This window comes from Engraulis encrasicolus, chromosome 2, assembly GCF_034702125.1.
Source record: "Engraulis encrasicolus isolate BLACKSEA-1 chromosome 2, IST_EnEncr_1.0, whole genome shotgun sequence".
In the NCBI taxonomy this organism is placed as follows: domain Eukaryota; kingdom Metazoa; phylum Chordata; class Actinopteri; order Clupeiformes; family Engraulidae; genus Engraulis; species Engraulis encrasicolus.
This window is the reverse complement of record NC_085858.1, coordinates 46,959,913-46,974,350: the sequence shown is the minus strand read 5'-3', so window position 1 is coordinate 46,974,350 and position 14,438 is coordinate 46,959,913. Positions and strand designations below refer to the sequence as shown.

General features: G+C 44.1%; 1 protein-coding gene across 2 annotated transcripts; it reads right to left on the bottom strand.

Annotated features, from left to right (window-relative positions):
• Nucleotides 1-798: 798 nt before the first annotated feature.
• LOC134439745 (somatostatin receptor type 2-like) lies at nucleotides 799-13,607 on the bottom strand. Of its 2 annotated transcripts, none has more exons than XM_063189659.1 (3): nucleotides 13,177-13,607; nucleotides 9,176-10,014; nucleotides 799-1,575 (listed from the first exon to the last, which is right to left on the bottom strand). In XM_063189659.1, the coding sequence occupies exons 2-3, from the start codon at nucleotides 9,932-9,934 to the stop codon at nucleotides 1,132-1,134; spliced, it is 1,203 nt and encodes a 400-aa protein (XP_063045729.1). In that variant the 5' UTR covers nucleotides 9,935-10,014; nucleotides 13,177-13,607; the 3' UTR covers nucleotides 799-1,131. The 2 variants fall into 2 exon arrangements, with proteins under 2 accessions (XP_063045729.1, XP_063045735.1); XM_063189665.1 differs by having other exon boundaries at nucleotides 13,389-13,607.
• Between the last annotated feature and the right edge of the window lie 831 nt (nucleotides 13,608-14,438).

The window sequence follows — 14,438 nt, the reverse complement described above, 5'->3', positions numbered from 1 at the left end:
CTGATCTATATATATATATATATATATATATATATATATATATATATATATATATATGTATACTATACTATATGTATACTACACATATATGAACCCCCAGTCCCGTGTTTCTGCCTATTCCTTTATAATCATTCATAAACACTCTACTGAGTGCTAATGTACATTTTTATATTCCCTTAATATTTAAATGTACTTTTATAATAATAACCTGTCCTCCTCTTCTGCTTTGTACAGGTGCAGTGTTTGAATGCTTGATTGTGTTTTGTGGGATTGTTGTCTTTAAATGTTTGTAAGTCTGTGGTGAAACTGAAGACAAATTTCCACTCTGTGGATAATAAAGTATTCGTATTCGTATTCGTATTCGTACTCCTTATGCTTGTGTTTAACTCACTATTGATTCCTATTATGGCCACAGGGTCTCTGTTGTACGTCCATATGTGCTGGTTGAAAGGACTTGTATTGCGTCCAACTCGCATCCTGTCACGCACGCATTCTTGTTAAAAAAAATGTAAATATGTGTGTCCATATTCATCTCACATCTTTTGCTCATATAGTAGGTTCTTGCTGTGGAAATGTGTATGTGTGTGTTTGTTTATATATACTATGCTGTATGTTTATTTATTCAGCAATCTTACATTCTTGCCTCCTGCCATAGAACTGTGTGTGCGTGTGTGTGTGCGTGTGCATGTGTGTGCGTGTGCGTGTGCATGTGTGTGTGTGTGCATGTGCGTGTGTGTGCGTGTGTGTACGTGTGTGCGTGTGTGTGTGTGTGTGTGTGTGAATGTGTTTGTGTGTGTGTGTGTGTGTATATGTGTGTGTGTGTGTGCATGAATGTGTGTCTTCATCCACACCTGAGATTCCAAGAGTCCTGGCCTTTCACATGACTTTGTCCTGGACCCATTGACCAAAGCAGTCAGCTGGGCCCTACGCATCAATATCCTACGGTGGTCTGCACATGATCTCCACAGTATCTGCATCTGGTCTGCAGAGCACACTGCTCAACGGGGACCTGCAGACCAGCATATGATGAAGGGGTGAGTTGTCACAGGCCCAGGGAGAAAAGCAGGGCCCATTATTCCTCTTGGGTGGGGGGGGCCTTTCTTATGACTTTGTCCTGGGCCCGTCTCTCCATCATATGCTGGTCTGCAGGTCCCCGTTCAGCAGCGTGCTCTGCGTCTCGGTGGGGTCGTTCATCATGCGCGACTTGTCCTGCTGGCTGTTGCTGCGCTCCGCCTCGTCCACCAGCGCGCCGCCCCCGCCTCCGCCGCCGCTGCTGCTGCCCGAGCACTGCAGGCACAGCACGTTCTGGAAGCTCTTCTTGAAGTTCTCCGAGAGGAAGGCGTAGAGGATGGGGTTGGCGCAGGAGTTGGCATAGCCCAGGACCACCACGCAGGCGAAGGTGCTGCGCAGCGCCGGCGTGCTGCTGATGGTGCCCGTCACAGAGGTGACGTTGAAAACGTAGAAGGGCAGCCAGCAGAAGACGAAGACCGCCACCACGATGGACACCATGCGCGTCACCTTGCGCTCCGAGCGCTTGCGCTTGCTGGAGCCCACGCGGATTCCTGACGACTTCACCTGGAGAAAGCGGAATGTGATTTTATTTTCATTTTTTAATGATTACTAATACAAAATATGTTGTAAATCACCGCACATTGGTAGGATTTCTGTTGACTGTTGATTCTGGTGAACAAGTGTTTTCCCCCAGTTTTTTTGAGTACTTATGATGATTGTAATATTTAAAGGCAGTGGCAATACAAAAGTGATGCTGGGAGTGAATAAGAGCAGGTTGAAGAGAAACCTGAGAAAAAGCATGTTTATGAATGGGAAACACAGTTATTACCCATCTAAAAAAAATGCTACATAATGGTCTTAAAAAACAAAGTAAGGGAGCTGACAAGGGAGCTACGCAAGGAAATGAAAACCAAAAAACCCAAAGTCCCATTACAGAGTGCAATCCAATTATGAAACAAACATTAAAATGCCTAAAGTTACGATGCAGTAAAGCTGTTCTTCTTCTTTGGTCAATTACTGTCTCATTTAGTCTGGACAGCACTGTAATGGGTGACATTTTAAGATCTTTCTCTTCTTATGTCTGGGGTAAAGATTTAGATTAAGATACATCTCAGGACAACCAGATTTAGCCTGTTTGATAAACCTGGAAGGAAAAAAGAGAGGTTTGACATTTGGGCGACTGAGACTTAAACACCCCACCTGTTTCAGCATATTGACAAATGGTTGGTGATATCTGACCTCAACCAGCCAATGGAGTGACTGACACCATTGCTGCTCTGCTCATGCAACCGTCTGTTGGTTGACCAAAATGGCTCATGTCTGAGTCACTAGTGCTTCTCATTTAGACAGCAGTCATTACTTATGTATGAGCACAGCACCCAGCAGTGAGGGAGGTGAGGTATACGTAATTCATATAGTTTGACGCAAGGTACACTTTTTCGCACTAGAAAAATTACTCTCCCTGTAGGCCTATGTCATAAAGAATGTACTAACAACTTCAAGAGCTCATACAATCTCTCTTTATTATCTTGGAGACGCCATTATTAACGCGAGCATGGTCTTCTGCATATTTTATTATACAAGTGCAAAGCACAATGCACTAATCAAGGCGTGTGTGGAGATAAGAGAGATGGCTCCTTGAAATGGTGGCCACTCTTGAAGAGGATGAAATAGAGATCATTACTTACTATTTCCCCCAGTCCGCTTTGTTCTTTTGCAACTAGACAGCCTATTTATCAAAATCGCTGTGTATGAAGTTCTATTCTGCGTTTGTATTTAAGTACACAATCAATTCATCATGCGTTTTGTGCTCTAGAATAGACGAAATCAGTAGCCCGTGCGCAGGGCCGGATTGAAGGATATCTTCTGCCAATTTCAACATGCAGTTGTAATGTTCAGACTTGTCAGTATCTGAGTTTTTTTGTCTTCCTCAGCCTTTTCCGAGATCCTGGTCATTGTAATGGGGGCAAAGTTTGTTTATATTTTAAAAAAACATCTTGATTTATTCCCAATAACATCCAAAAGGTTACGCAACATCAACAGACAACTATCAAACTGTGATACCTTTTGGAATAATATTGGGAGTAGGCCTGTGTTACATTTTTTTATGTAAACAAAGTCTGCCCCCATTAGAATAGCTCAGATCTCGGAAAGGGCTGAGTCGAAAAATGCAGCATCATCGGATACTGTCAAGTCAAGCGTAGCGTGAGCAATACAATAGCATATTGAAATTGGTAGAAGTGCTCCTTTAATGCACAGGCAAAACATGGCTGTAGCCAAGGGGCCCCAAGGGATTGTGTCAATAATTGCAGAATTGTAATAAGATGTGGAATTGATAAAATAGTCAGCATCATAACACCATCTACCTAATTTTATCGCAGAATTTGTCTTCCGTGGGGGCCTACAGTATCCTATAGCCCAGTAGCTTAATACCATTTTAATCCGATCCTGCTCGTGCATCTCACTTTAGCTTGCTTTCTTTGTCTATGGACATTGCCGACAGAAACGAACTCAAGAGAAAAGATAGATCCTGGTCTATAAATACAAGCCTCACACCTACACGTGTCCTCACGCCTACACTTCCACCCACACATCGTTAATGTACACTACAGGTTGATGTCCTAACTAACCATCTCAGTGTGACATCAGTGTCGTCATCTCTTACTGACAATGATTAATGTGATGCATCTTTGTCTCATTTTATTAGCTAAATAATATGGGAGTAATCTACAGAAGGATCTTGGTCCCATTCAGATTATAATTGGCATTGCCTTTGTTGTTTTAAATCCACTTTTATTAGAACTGATTGTATCAGATGTTTAAGCCTACGGCAGACATGATCCTTCTAATGACTGCAATTACTATTCTTTGTTTGTTTTGTTGTTTTTCTTATTATTGCTGCCTCTGCAGACAACATTACCATCTATATTGCTATTATTATTGCCACCATGAAAATCTCTCGTTCTTACGACTTCTCATTTTTTAAACAACATTGATTAAAAACAGTCTCATCCAAACGCCCTCCTTCCTCCCGCTCATGTTTTCTATAAAAACAAATGAAAGTGAAAGCCCAACCGGGAAACTCCAACTCCCATTGTCATTGTGACACAGCACTCCACAGCACCCAAGTGAACACTGCACACAACAAAATTGCATTTATGCCTCACCCGTGCAAGGGGGCATCCCCCAATGGCGCCCCAAGGGAGCAGTGCAGTGGGACGTACCATGCTCAGGGTACCTCAGTCATGGAGGAGGATGGGGGAGAGCACTGGTCAGTTACTCCCCCCACCAACCTGGCGGGTCGGGAGTCAAACCTTTGGGATACACGTCTTACCCATGACATGTGGCTTTTCCGGAATTTCATACCAAGAACAGACCAACTGAACTAGATTTACGCTCATCCTGATGTGATCCTGACTTATTCTGATCCTTTAAATCCACAAAATAAATCTGTGACTTATTTTCTGTGGGAAGATTTGGAGGGTTCTTCTGCTTCTCTTGTTTGGCTGCTCCTCAACATTACCCCACATAACGTCATCCCCATCCTCATCACCATTGCCAATGGTGTCATCATAATCATCATTGCTTCTAGCGAGGCTAACGCCTCCACAGTGCCTCCACTAAATGTTGCATTTAAATACCGTACTCATGAAAGTGTAATACTGTATTATAACTTATAGTATTATATTATACTACATTAGACTTCTCTTAGCTGATGCATTTTATCCAAAGTGTCTCATGCTGACCGGTTTTGGCCCATAAAGTGATACTCCACTAGCCTAGCCTGGGCAAAAGCTAACTGTTGACTCCGTAACTGTCTGGACCAAGCTAAGAGGAATACATTTCCATGGAGGGCGAGAGATGGTCTTACCTTACTCTTCAATTTAACCCATTTTAGCTTAAGCCCTTTTTGGGAAAAGGTGCCCTCTCCCTATTAAAACGGACTCCACGGGGCAGTTCTGCGTCACTCACCGCTCTCAACTGTTTGCTGATTGGCAGAACCGTGAGCGAACCAGGCTAGGAGCCAAAATCTTTGGGTGGCAATACGTTGGATGGCGTCGACAGGCTAATACTCCCCCATTTCTGAAATAATTTAATTTTACACCTTCTCTTGACTTAAAGGGGTATGCCACTATTTTGGGGCTTAATACAGTTAAAATCGTTGGCCAGGGTTTATAAAGGTGGTAAAGTGTCTTATTTTTCATGTTAAGCGTTGTCTTGCTTTAAGACAGGTTAAAAGAGGGAATATGTCGCTAAGCTAGTGAAAGTCAATGTATCCGTGTAGCATGCTACAATGCTACACGGATACATTGACTTTCACTAGCTTAGCGACATATTCCCTCTTTTAACTTGTCTTAAAGCAAGACAACGGCTTACATGAAAAATAAGACACTTTACCACCTTTAGAAACCCCAGCCAACGATTTTAACTGTATTAAGCCCCAAAATAGTGGCATACCCCTTTAAAAGATTGAGTTTTTCCTTTGTCCTGTACTTCCAGACACCATCTGAGTCTGACAACGCGAATTCTACTTCCTAGCAGCAGGTCCCATAAGATTCAGTGATACCTGCTATCTTCTAAGTCAGGGGTGGGGAACCTTTTTCATTCGAGGGGCCACTTCAAATTCCTCCAGAGGTCCTGCTCTACTCTGAACACAAACCATGATTTCTCCCTGCAACAGCCCCCACCTTCTCTAGGTCCCCTACATATAACTTAATTGTATTGTAAGATTGCTTTACAAAATATTTCATGTTTCATGTGAAGCTGCATAACACTAAAGTTATATCGAGGGACGGATAAAACGCCCTCAAGGTGCCGTAAGCGGCCCTCGAGACATAGGTTCCCAATCCCCTGTCCTAACTAGAAGAACCATGACTAAGAGAAGGGCTGGAAGAAGAGGAGAAAGGTGAAACTCAATTAGAGGTGTAACATGAGGTCATTGGCAGATATAGTGTGATAACGCTTTAGCCTGTTAAAACACCACGTTATAAATTTGCTGTTACCAGAATGGCAATGACCACGACGTGGTGCATCACTTAAGGCCCTGTGCTATGTCATGCATTGTAGTACTATGGTAGTTAACTTTTCAATGACTATTACAACATGGCACAGGAGGTACGGTGTACATTAAGGGGCTACAGAACTCAATTAACCCCTTAATGTACACAGGGATTAAAGCAAAAAAAAGTCATCTGACTGAACTTTTTTACCGGTTAGGCACCCGATTGAGTATCACTCCGTAACCCTACGAAAACCAATGTAGCCAGGCTTTGCCCTCATAACGAAACATACACTGGTTTTATGCAAGGAATGGTGTCAGAGCCAGCACTAGGCATAGGCAGACAGGGCAGTCGCCTAGAGCAGAATAGACCTATGTCTTGAGGGCGCCAGTAATACCAAAAAGTGCCACAAAATCAGAACATAAAACTCTACACTTCACATTAACAATGAATATTCATTATACACTCAGTAGGCCTATATACACTCTCAGTATGAATGTACCTGTAGGTACTAGATCAGATGTGCTCAATCAGATGTAGGCCTACAATGCTATGTTTACAGATGCCAATTTCTAAATACAAGAAAAAGGAAAGAGGGAAAGGGGGCAGGCCTAGGCCACCAGATTGACTAGAACTGGCCGAGAATGGAGGGATAATGGATATATCAGACTGCAAACATTGCATGTTTTGGTTATTTCCTCTTATTTCTACCCATTGTTTATGAATTGTTCACAACATTATGCAGAATGGATTCACAATGAGTGTTGCTTCAAAATGGTCTAGCTGATATCACAGAATTATTGACTTGGAATTGCAATGCGTTGATACAGTGATCCCATTATGTTTTTTTTTTGTAGTAGTAGTAGGCTATATTTTGTCTTTCCCATCAGAATGGGCAAACACTGTTCTGGTGAAAGCACTGGTGCGCATTGCTTGCAGTATTTCTGACATTTAAAAAATAATGCACTGGTCATAGCAATCAGAGGGAGAAAACTAGTTGTTGGTTATTTTGTATGTTTTTCACTATTCATCCTGTTACAAATAACTTGACGTTGACGTTTACAAACAGGGTGCGGTAGTCTACCTCTTGTGTTCTACCGTTTTGAAAACCTATGGCTACCGGTACTTTTTTGCTTCTCGATGTGCGGTGACAGGCACACGCTTACCATTGATTTAAAAAACGTCCCCGATTCCTACACGCACCCGTGTTCTCTCCTACAAGCTGACACGACACAAGCAGACACGACACAGTCACAGACATACGTCTATCGAAAGTAACACACTTTCCCAAGCTTGTCGCGTAACTTTCCACTCGAATCAAGGCAAATCACCCACCTATCAGTCTTGAGTGCGCAAACAACTGAACTCAAACGAAGCGTATTAATAGTCCGAGAAGATGGGCACAGACGTTGAGCCACTCAAAAACAAGCACACACACAACTGTTGCTGCACACTATTCCAGTTAGCAAAAATAGCATCACACAGTAGCCTACAACAAGCCTTGAAAGTGAAACAAACACCGAAACGGCATTTATTGACCATGAGTCCACCCATCAGAACACTGCTTCCCAGAACAAAACATAAAATATTGGCTCTGCCAGCCTCCGTGACCCCTGTAAAATGCAACCCATTTTTAACTTATTTCTTAAATATATATCGGCAACAACAAAGTTAATATGCTATGATTACAGGTGAGACTGTAAATTGTCAGAAAGACAACTAGAGCTAGTTCTACACGTAGCCAGTCAAACGCGCTAAACTTTGAGGATGAAACGCATGGTATTACGCATGGTATATCCTAGCTATGAATAATGTTAGTAAAAGTCACAATGCTTAAAAGGAAAACCCTTCATGAAAAGGACATCATGCGCAGTCGAAGTAAACTATTCTTTTTTTTCTAACTATCCACCACGGCAGGTGCAATGATAATGGAAACATACGTGTCCTACCTTCTTCCAGCTATGAATTCCTTATGCATTAGCCCATATTGGAATATCAGTCCAACTTGTTTAATGATGGTCATTGCACTTTAAAGACATAGTATTACACTTATTTTCTTTTCTGCCATCAGAAACACTGTTGGCTATTTGTTTTTTTTAATCTCTCGCTCTGCGCCGCAAATGATTTGTTGACCGCTCGTGTACTTTTTTTTTTTTTTTTGGAACAAGGAAGACGATGGCTCAAAACTACTGAGTGAATCTGGTGGCGTGTATAACTAAATCCGTAGGCCCTACACCAAACACACCTTTCCTTCCCTTCTCATGACCAGGAGTGCTCTCGATTTGAGTTCAGTTGGAAAGTAAAAATTGTAAATTAATTGACATGAATTATAAGGACGGAAATCCGTCCAAACGAAAATCCAGTTGACGGAAATCCGTCATAGCGACGGAAAACTTTAATCCCTGTGTACACCGTACTTCCAGGGGCACGCTGTAATAGTCATTGAAAAGTTAAGTCCCATATAGTACTACAATACTATGAGAGTGCACAGGGCCTTTGGTAATGCACTACGACGTGGTCATTGCCATTCTGGTAACAGCTCATTTATAACGTTGTGTCTTAATGCGTTAACACATTGATGCCTAAGTCACCTACAAAAACGGCTGCTGAATGCCTAAGCCCTTGTTGGGAAAGTTGCCCTAAATATCTGCCTCTGATGCACATACAAACATGACATAAGTTGCATTTAAACCCCAAGACCCTCATCTTGAATTAGAATGTGTTCATTCATCTGTAACATACCCACATTTTTATTAAAAAAGCTAAAATCTCAAGAGTTTATATGTGTCTCCAGGCACCAAAGGTCAAATAACATATAGGCCTACAAGTCATTAGGCTGAAATGGGTTAAACACCAGCCTCACCTCAATGATGATAAGACGTAGCACAGGCAAACCAGCAGCAGGTGCAGGATGAAGTATTACCCTATATATCCTGCCATATTTTATTCTATTTTATTTCTATTTTATTCTATTTGCTCCCTGAACAAACTCAAGTATGAGTGAAGACCAGCCAGCCTCACCTTGATGATGATGGTGAGGTAGCACAGGCAAAACAGCAGCATGGGAGCAGGATGGAGTGATATCCTACAATAATTTATTCTAATGTATTTTCATTCTTTATTCTATTCAAACTCAAGTATGAGTGAAGACCAGCCAGCCTCACCTTGATGATGATGAAGAGGTAGCAGAGGCAGATGACGAGCAGGGGCAGGAAGAAGCCGAGCAGGAAGGTGTAGAACATGAAGGCGGTGTAGTAGGCCTCCTGCGGCTCGGGCCAGACGATGGTGCAGGAGAGCAGGCCCTCGCGGTTGGGGATGAGGCCGCTGTAGATGATGATGGGCAGGTTGACCAGCAGCGACACCACCCACACGGCCAGGTTCACCATCTTGGCCATGCGCGGCTTGCGCCACCTGGTGGACTTGATGGGGTGCACCACGGCCAGGTAGCGGTCGATGCTCATCACCATCAGGCAGAAGATGCTGGTGAACTGGTTCAGCGAGTCCACGGTCATCACCACGCGGCACAGCGACAGGCCGAAGGGCCAGTTGACCAGCGCCAGCTGCAGGGCGATGAAGGGTAGACCGAGCATGAAGAGCACGTCGGCCACCGCCAGGTTCAGGATGTAGATGTTGGTGACCGTCTTCATCTTGGCGTAGCGCAGGATCACGTAGATGACCAGCGCGTTGCCACAGAGACCAACGATGCACACCACGAAGTAGACGATGGTGATGACCACCGTGCTGGTCGGGTGCTGGTCGGCGTTGGTGGCGTTGGGTGGTGGCCCCCCACCCCCGCCGGAGTCGTTGTAGGGGGACGGGGACGGGTACGGGGAGGAGGAGGAGGAGGAGGGCAGGTAGCCGTCGTACATTAGCGGCTCGCTCATGTTGGCCGGCAGGGTTAGGAGGTCCCACGCGTCCTCCATGGTTGCCAGCTGCTATAGCGGGCTGAGTGAGGAGGTCAGGTCACTTCCTGAACGGGCTCCCCGGTGACATCACATGACACCTGGCAACGGACACGGAACGGAACACAGGTCAATATGCCACCCACAACGACAACACTGTTTTGTCAAAGTGTGCTGTGAGTGATCTCCAGCAAATGTTTGATGAAACCCACCGAATAAACAAAACTGCAGAAGAGGGCAGAGGGGGCGGTGGTGGGTGGTGTTTGGGACGCACGTCATCAGGTCTGCTGCTGTTTCAAAGCTGGCACAGAGACGCGAATGTGGCAGAACCACACATGGTCACGCTAAAGGGCAAATGTGGATACTGTGGCTCCAGAGAATAAAAAGTCCCGACGTCCCTCAGTTCACAACATCATCTGATTCCCATTCAGCATAAATAATCAGCCAATGTACGTTATATACTGTGGGCTAATAAGAGAAATGACCTTTTTAGCGCACGCAGGCTTAAGCACTGCATGACATGATGACTTTCATTTTTTGATGCCGGTTACTTCACACATACTGTCAAAAAAGATTGGCCTACGTGTGTGTGTCTTTCAGCAGAGCGTATCTCACCACTTTGCTGTAGGCACAGAAATATCAATTCTTTATCGACTCTAACAAACTTGACTTCAATACTTTTGGAGGGTCTATATTCTAAGCTCCTCACTTCTAGATGACTGCTAATTCTTAATTGAGCTCAAAACATGAAATAAATCCAACCCTGTGTGCAATTTAAAACGACAAATAGATAGGCTAATCAGCCCCATATATATTCTATATCTAAACCTGAAATTTGAACGCCATGCATTTTGGCTGGTGTTGTGTGAGAGATGGGTATGGCTATGGAGAGGGGGACGGATGGTGTATCTGACAGCACCGTCCTCTGTGTGTGCGAACGTTGTGGCAAGGGGGCTGGGGCGGCGGGGTTGTTGGGGGGGGGGGGGGGGGGTGTATCCAACTGACACTGAGACAAGACATGAATCAGCACTCAGGGATGATGAAGGAGACAGACGTGAGCGAGGGAAGAGGGAGACACTGGCAGATAGATGAGAGTGGAGACTAATAACAGGGAAAATAAACCTGTAGGGGGGGGGGGGGGGGTTAGATGAACAGGGGAGGAGAGCGAAAGTGATGAACGACAGAAGAGCAACAGGAGAGAAACTGTCAGGATGGGGCCAGGGTTGCCAGGTGTGACTGATTATTTCCAGCCCAAATTGCTCAGAAATGCCTAAATCTTGCGCAATTTTAACTGGCTTTTACTAGGCCCTAATTATATGCCAATTCTACAGAAAACCCCGTCCAATGCTGTGTTTCTTTAATCCTAAACAGACGTATTTGGCTGGGATAACAACTGATATGGCAACCCTGGATGGAGCTGGTGGAGGAGGCTGCCTGAGTTGGAGGACAAGCACTCTAGTGAGAGATTAAGACCAATAGACCAGGGGCGTAAAGTATACCCCCGCAGCCCCCGCGCGGCAGGGGGGCCCATACGAGGCAGGGGGCCCACATGGGCCCTTGACTTGAAGAAACAAGCCCCCTCCGCATGATATCAGGCCCTTTTTTGTTTGTTTGGGGGCCTATTCTTGGTAGCTTGCAGGGGGGCCTGAAGTATTTGCGTTACGCCAATAGACTCAGCATGGAGGGGAAAAAAGCAGTTGAAAGGAGGAGAGGTGGTGAGTGTGGTCAGTAGCAAGTGAGTGTGATGAGAGTCGGAACTGGCATATGATGCCAAGAAAGGCAGGAAAAGGCTGTTATGAATGCCTATGTAAGGTTGAGGTGAAGGTAAGGTAACGGGTTAAATAGCATATGTGCGACGAATAGCTCACATAGTTTTGACATATTTACTTTTGACGCAACAGTGTGAACTCTGACTCAGTCTCTGTCTACATTTATGGGGAATGTGAGCGCTGGCGGGTGTACATTTACAGATTGCTCCAGTCAGAGAGGGAATGAAACATTGTCGCAGTCAAAAGAATGTTGTTTCTGAAACGACATTGCCTGTAAAAAACTTTTCCCCCAGAACAGCAATACCGCAATCGACGTTCAAGACAGCAGCTCACTGCACTGACGGATGAGATTGGAGTTGTGTCTTTCTTTACCCTCAGGTCTAATTTGAATTTATGAGAGGGTGTGTTTATAATCAATCAGCCAAACTTAAGTAATTGGAATAGAAGGCGTCAACGGCGTGCGGTGTTTGGGGCGGTGACACATGCATAAATAAATATGAAAGCAACGGGAATCATTAAACTCAATGCCCAAAACCAACGCGCTATCCATTCTTTGAATAATATAGTAGGCCTACTGTAGGCTACATGGAGAAATTGGCGAACCTTCACAAAAATGCAAAAGTGAATGAATAACATGGGCAAACCCCATCACTAATGAGCTATGTAGCCTAGTGTGGGGGCAGTAGACTGACACTTGCTGCTGTCATTAATCATATTGGCAATGGCAATATTCAAACCCAGGAAATGTCATTGGTGCATTACGTCTCAACCATTTCAGAGGTAGGTTAAACGTCTTTACTTTTGTGATGGAATATCTGCCGTTTCCACATTTATGTCATAGGCAAGGACCCTATACAAGTAAGCTATGGGCAAATGTGCGGGCAGTTGCGCGTTGCCATCCCCAAACGCGCGGGCAAGCTCCAGAGTACGGCTGCAGCTTGCGATAAGCGCACAGCACAAATACACACTCCGTCTGAAGGCGACGGGTGGGCAAACAGACCTACATCTGCTGATGATTAACAATAGCTGTTTATGACAGTGCTTACTATTATATTGATCCGAAAGAGTAATTTCTCCCGGGTGCCATATCTGCAGTTTGTTTTCTCTTTTGCGATTCAGGCTTTTGCCTGCGCAACGTGTTGACAACCTCAAGAGACCAATCGATTGTTTAACCCAATAACAAGATTCTGAGTAACAAATCCAGTTGTGAAAAAAATAAAAACACCTGTTTCACATACTTTCTCCTCCTTCTTCATGTGTGATTTATTTGCACCTGCAAATCAGTCTCTGTCAAATGCAGTCATACATTTTGGTCAGCTGTAACTTACAACTTATAAACTAACCTTAGTGGTCTGCGTAAGTGTTTTGTCTGTTCCTTCAATATTTAGACATTTAGATATTAGGTAAGTTTGTAGGGGTGAGTCTGACCGCTGGTGTCAATGTTTGGATAATTTCATTTCAGGGGGAAATGTTCTGAAATAGTGATTACCTTACCTTATTTTGAAATGCCCCAGGTTCCTTACAGCACCAACGGTCTGTAAAATACTCCTCTATCTTAGAATCATAGACGAAGACTGCAAACCCTAAATTTGCTCCTAGTCGACCATCTTCACCGAATACATAGTCACAGTCGTAGTCTCCTCTTCGGCTATTTCTTATTTGTGCAAAAACTTCAGGTTTCTTTTTCAATTGACGTGCGGTCTCACCTTTCCTGAAGAAAACTCATAACTGACGTAGTCCCAACGGCCAGTCCGCTTTTGCTGCTACTGTTGTGAACGTTATACATGCGGAGAGACCCGACACGACCGACGAGTGCGAAAAGGAAAGCTACAGAGGGAGAGCGCACGAGAGAGCAAGCGAGCCACACATCTCATTCTGTCAACCCTCTCGTCTGGTGCGCACACACACACTCACAGCCACATGGACACAGGCATGTAAGCTATACATACTTCATCTTAGAGGCAGCTATCGATTAGTTGAAAGTGGAAAGGTCTTTGTACAATTGTACAATTTCCATACTGAAAAAAACCCGCAATAATTGTCACAATGCTTTGACACCCTATAGTCTATAATTCGAACTACATCTCATGAACTCCTGAATATGTAGTCTAATGTTTACTGAGCCTCCTGGTGTGCAAATGTTGCTGTAATGATTCACAGTAGCCTAGACCAATGTCATACATGGGTTCAAAGCCAGGGTTGTGAAACTGAGGCCCAGAAAGCAGTGGCCAAAGTCAAATAGACATGCACAACTTCATTGGAAGAAAATTATGCACTTAACCCTTTGAGAACCAATGGCCTCCCTAGCCTGTATTCATTAATGTGGTGCACAACTCACATGAATGTTCGCAGTTTTGGAATAACAATCTGCTCAAAATGAATAGCTTTCCATGTCCCTTTTAATATTTCCTGTGAAATGCTTGCAGAAGAGGTGACATAATATTCCACACAGGATAACTGCAGCATATTTTGCATCAATGCAGAATGAGAAAGAGAGAGAGTAAAGGCTAAGGGTTTCACACACACACACACACACACACAAAAAAAAAAGTCCGGCATGCCGACTACAGACACTAGTTTTTTTTTTCTGTTAGCTTGCAGTGTTTTGAAAGTGAGTATGCTGTTTTGGGTAGGGTGCGCACACCCAAAGTCACTTGTTGCAGGTGCAAAAGTGGACAAAAGTGTCAGACAGTTGAAGAAGGTAGGTCTGCACACTGCGGACTAACCTCCCAAAAAAGTTTATCAATTAAAACAGC

What these genes read in the sequence shown, in the direction of transcription:
- LOC134439745 (XM_063189659.1), bottom strand. Translation starts at nt 9,934, where the DNA reads ATGGAGGACGCGTGGGACCTCCTAACCCTGCCGGCCAACATGAGCGAG. An exon ending in ACCTCTTCATCATCATCAAG is followed by an intron (nt 1,576 to 9,175) that starts GTGAGGCTGGCT and finishes CGCTTTCTCCAG; the next exon opens with GTGAAGTCGTCAGGAATCCG.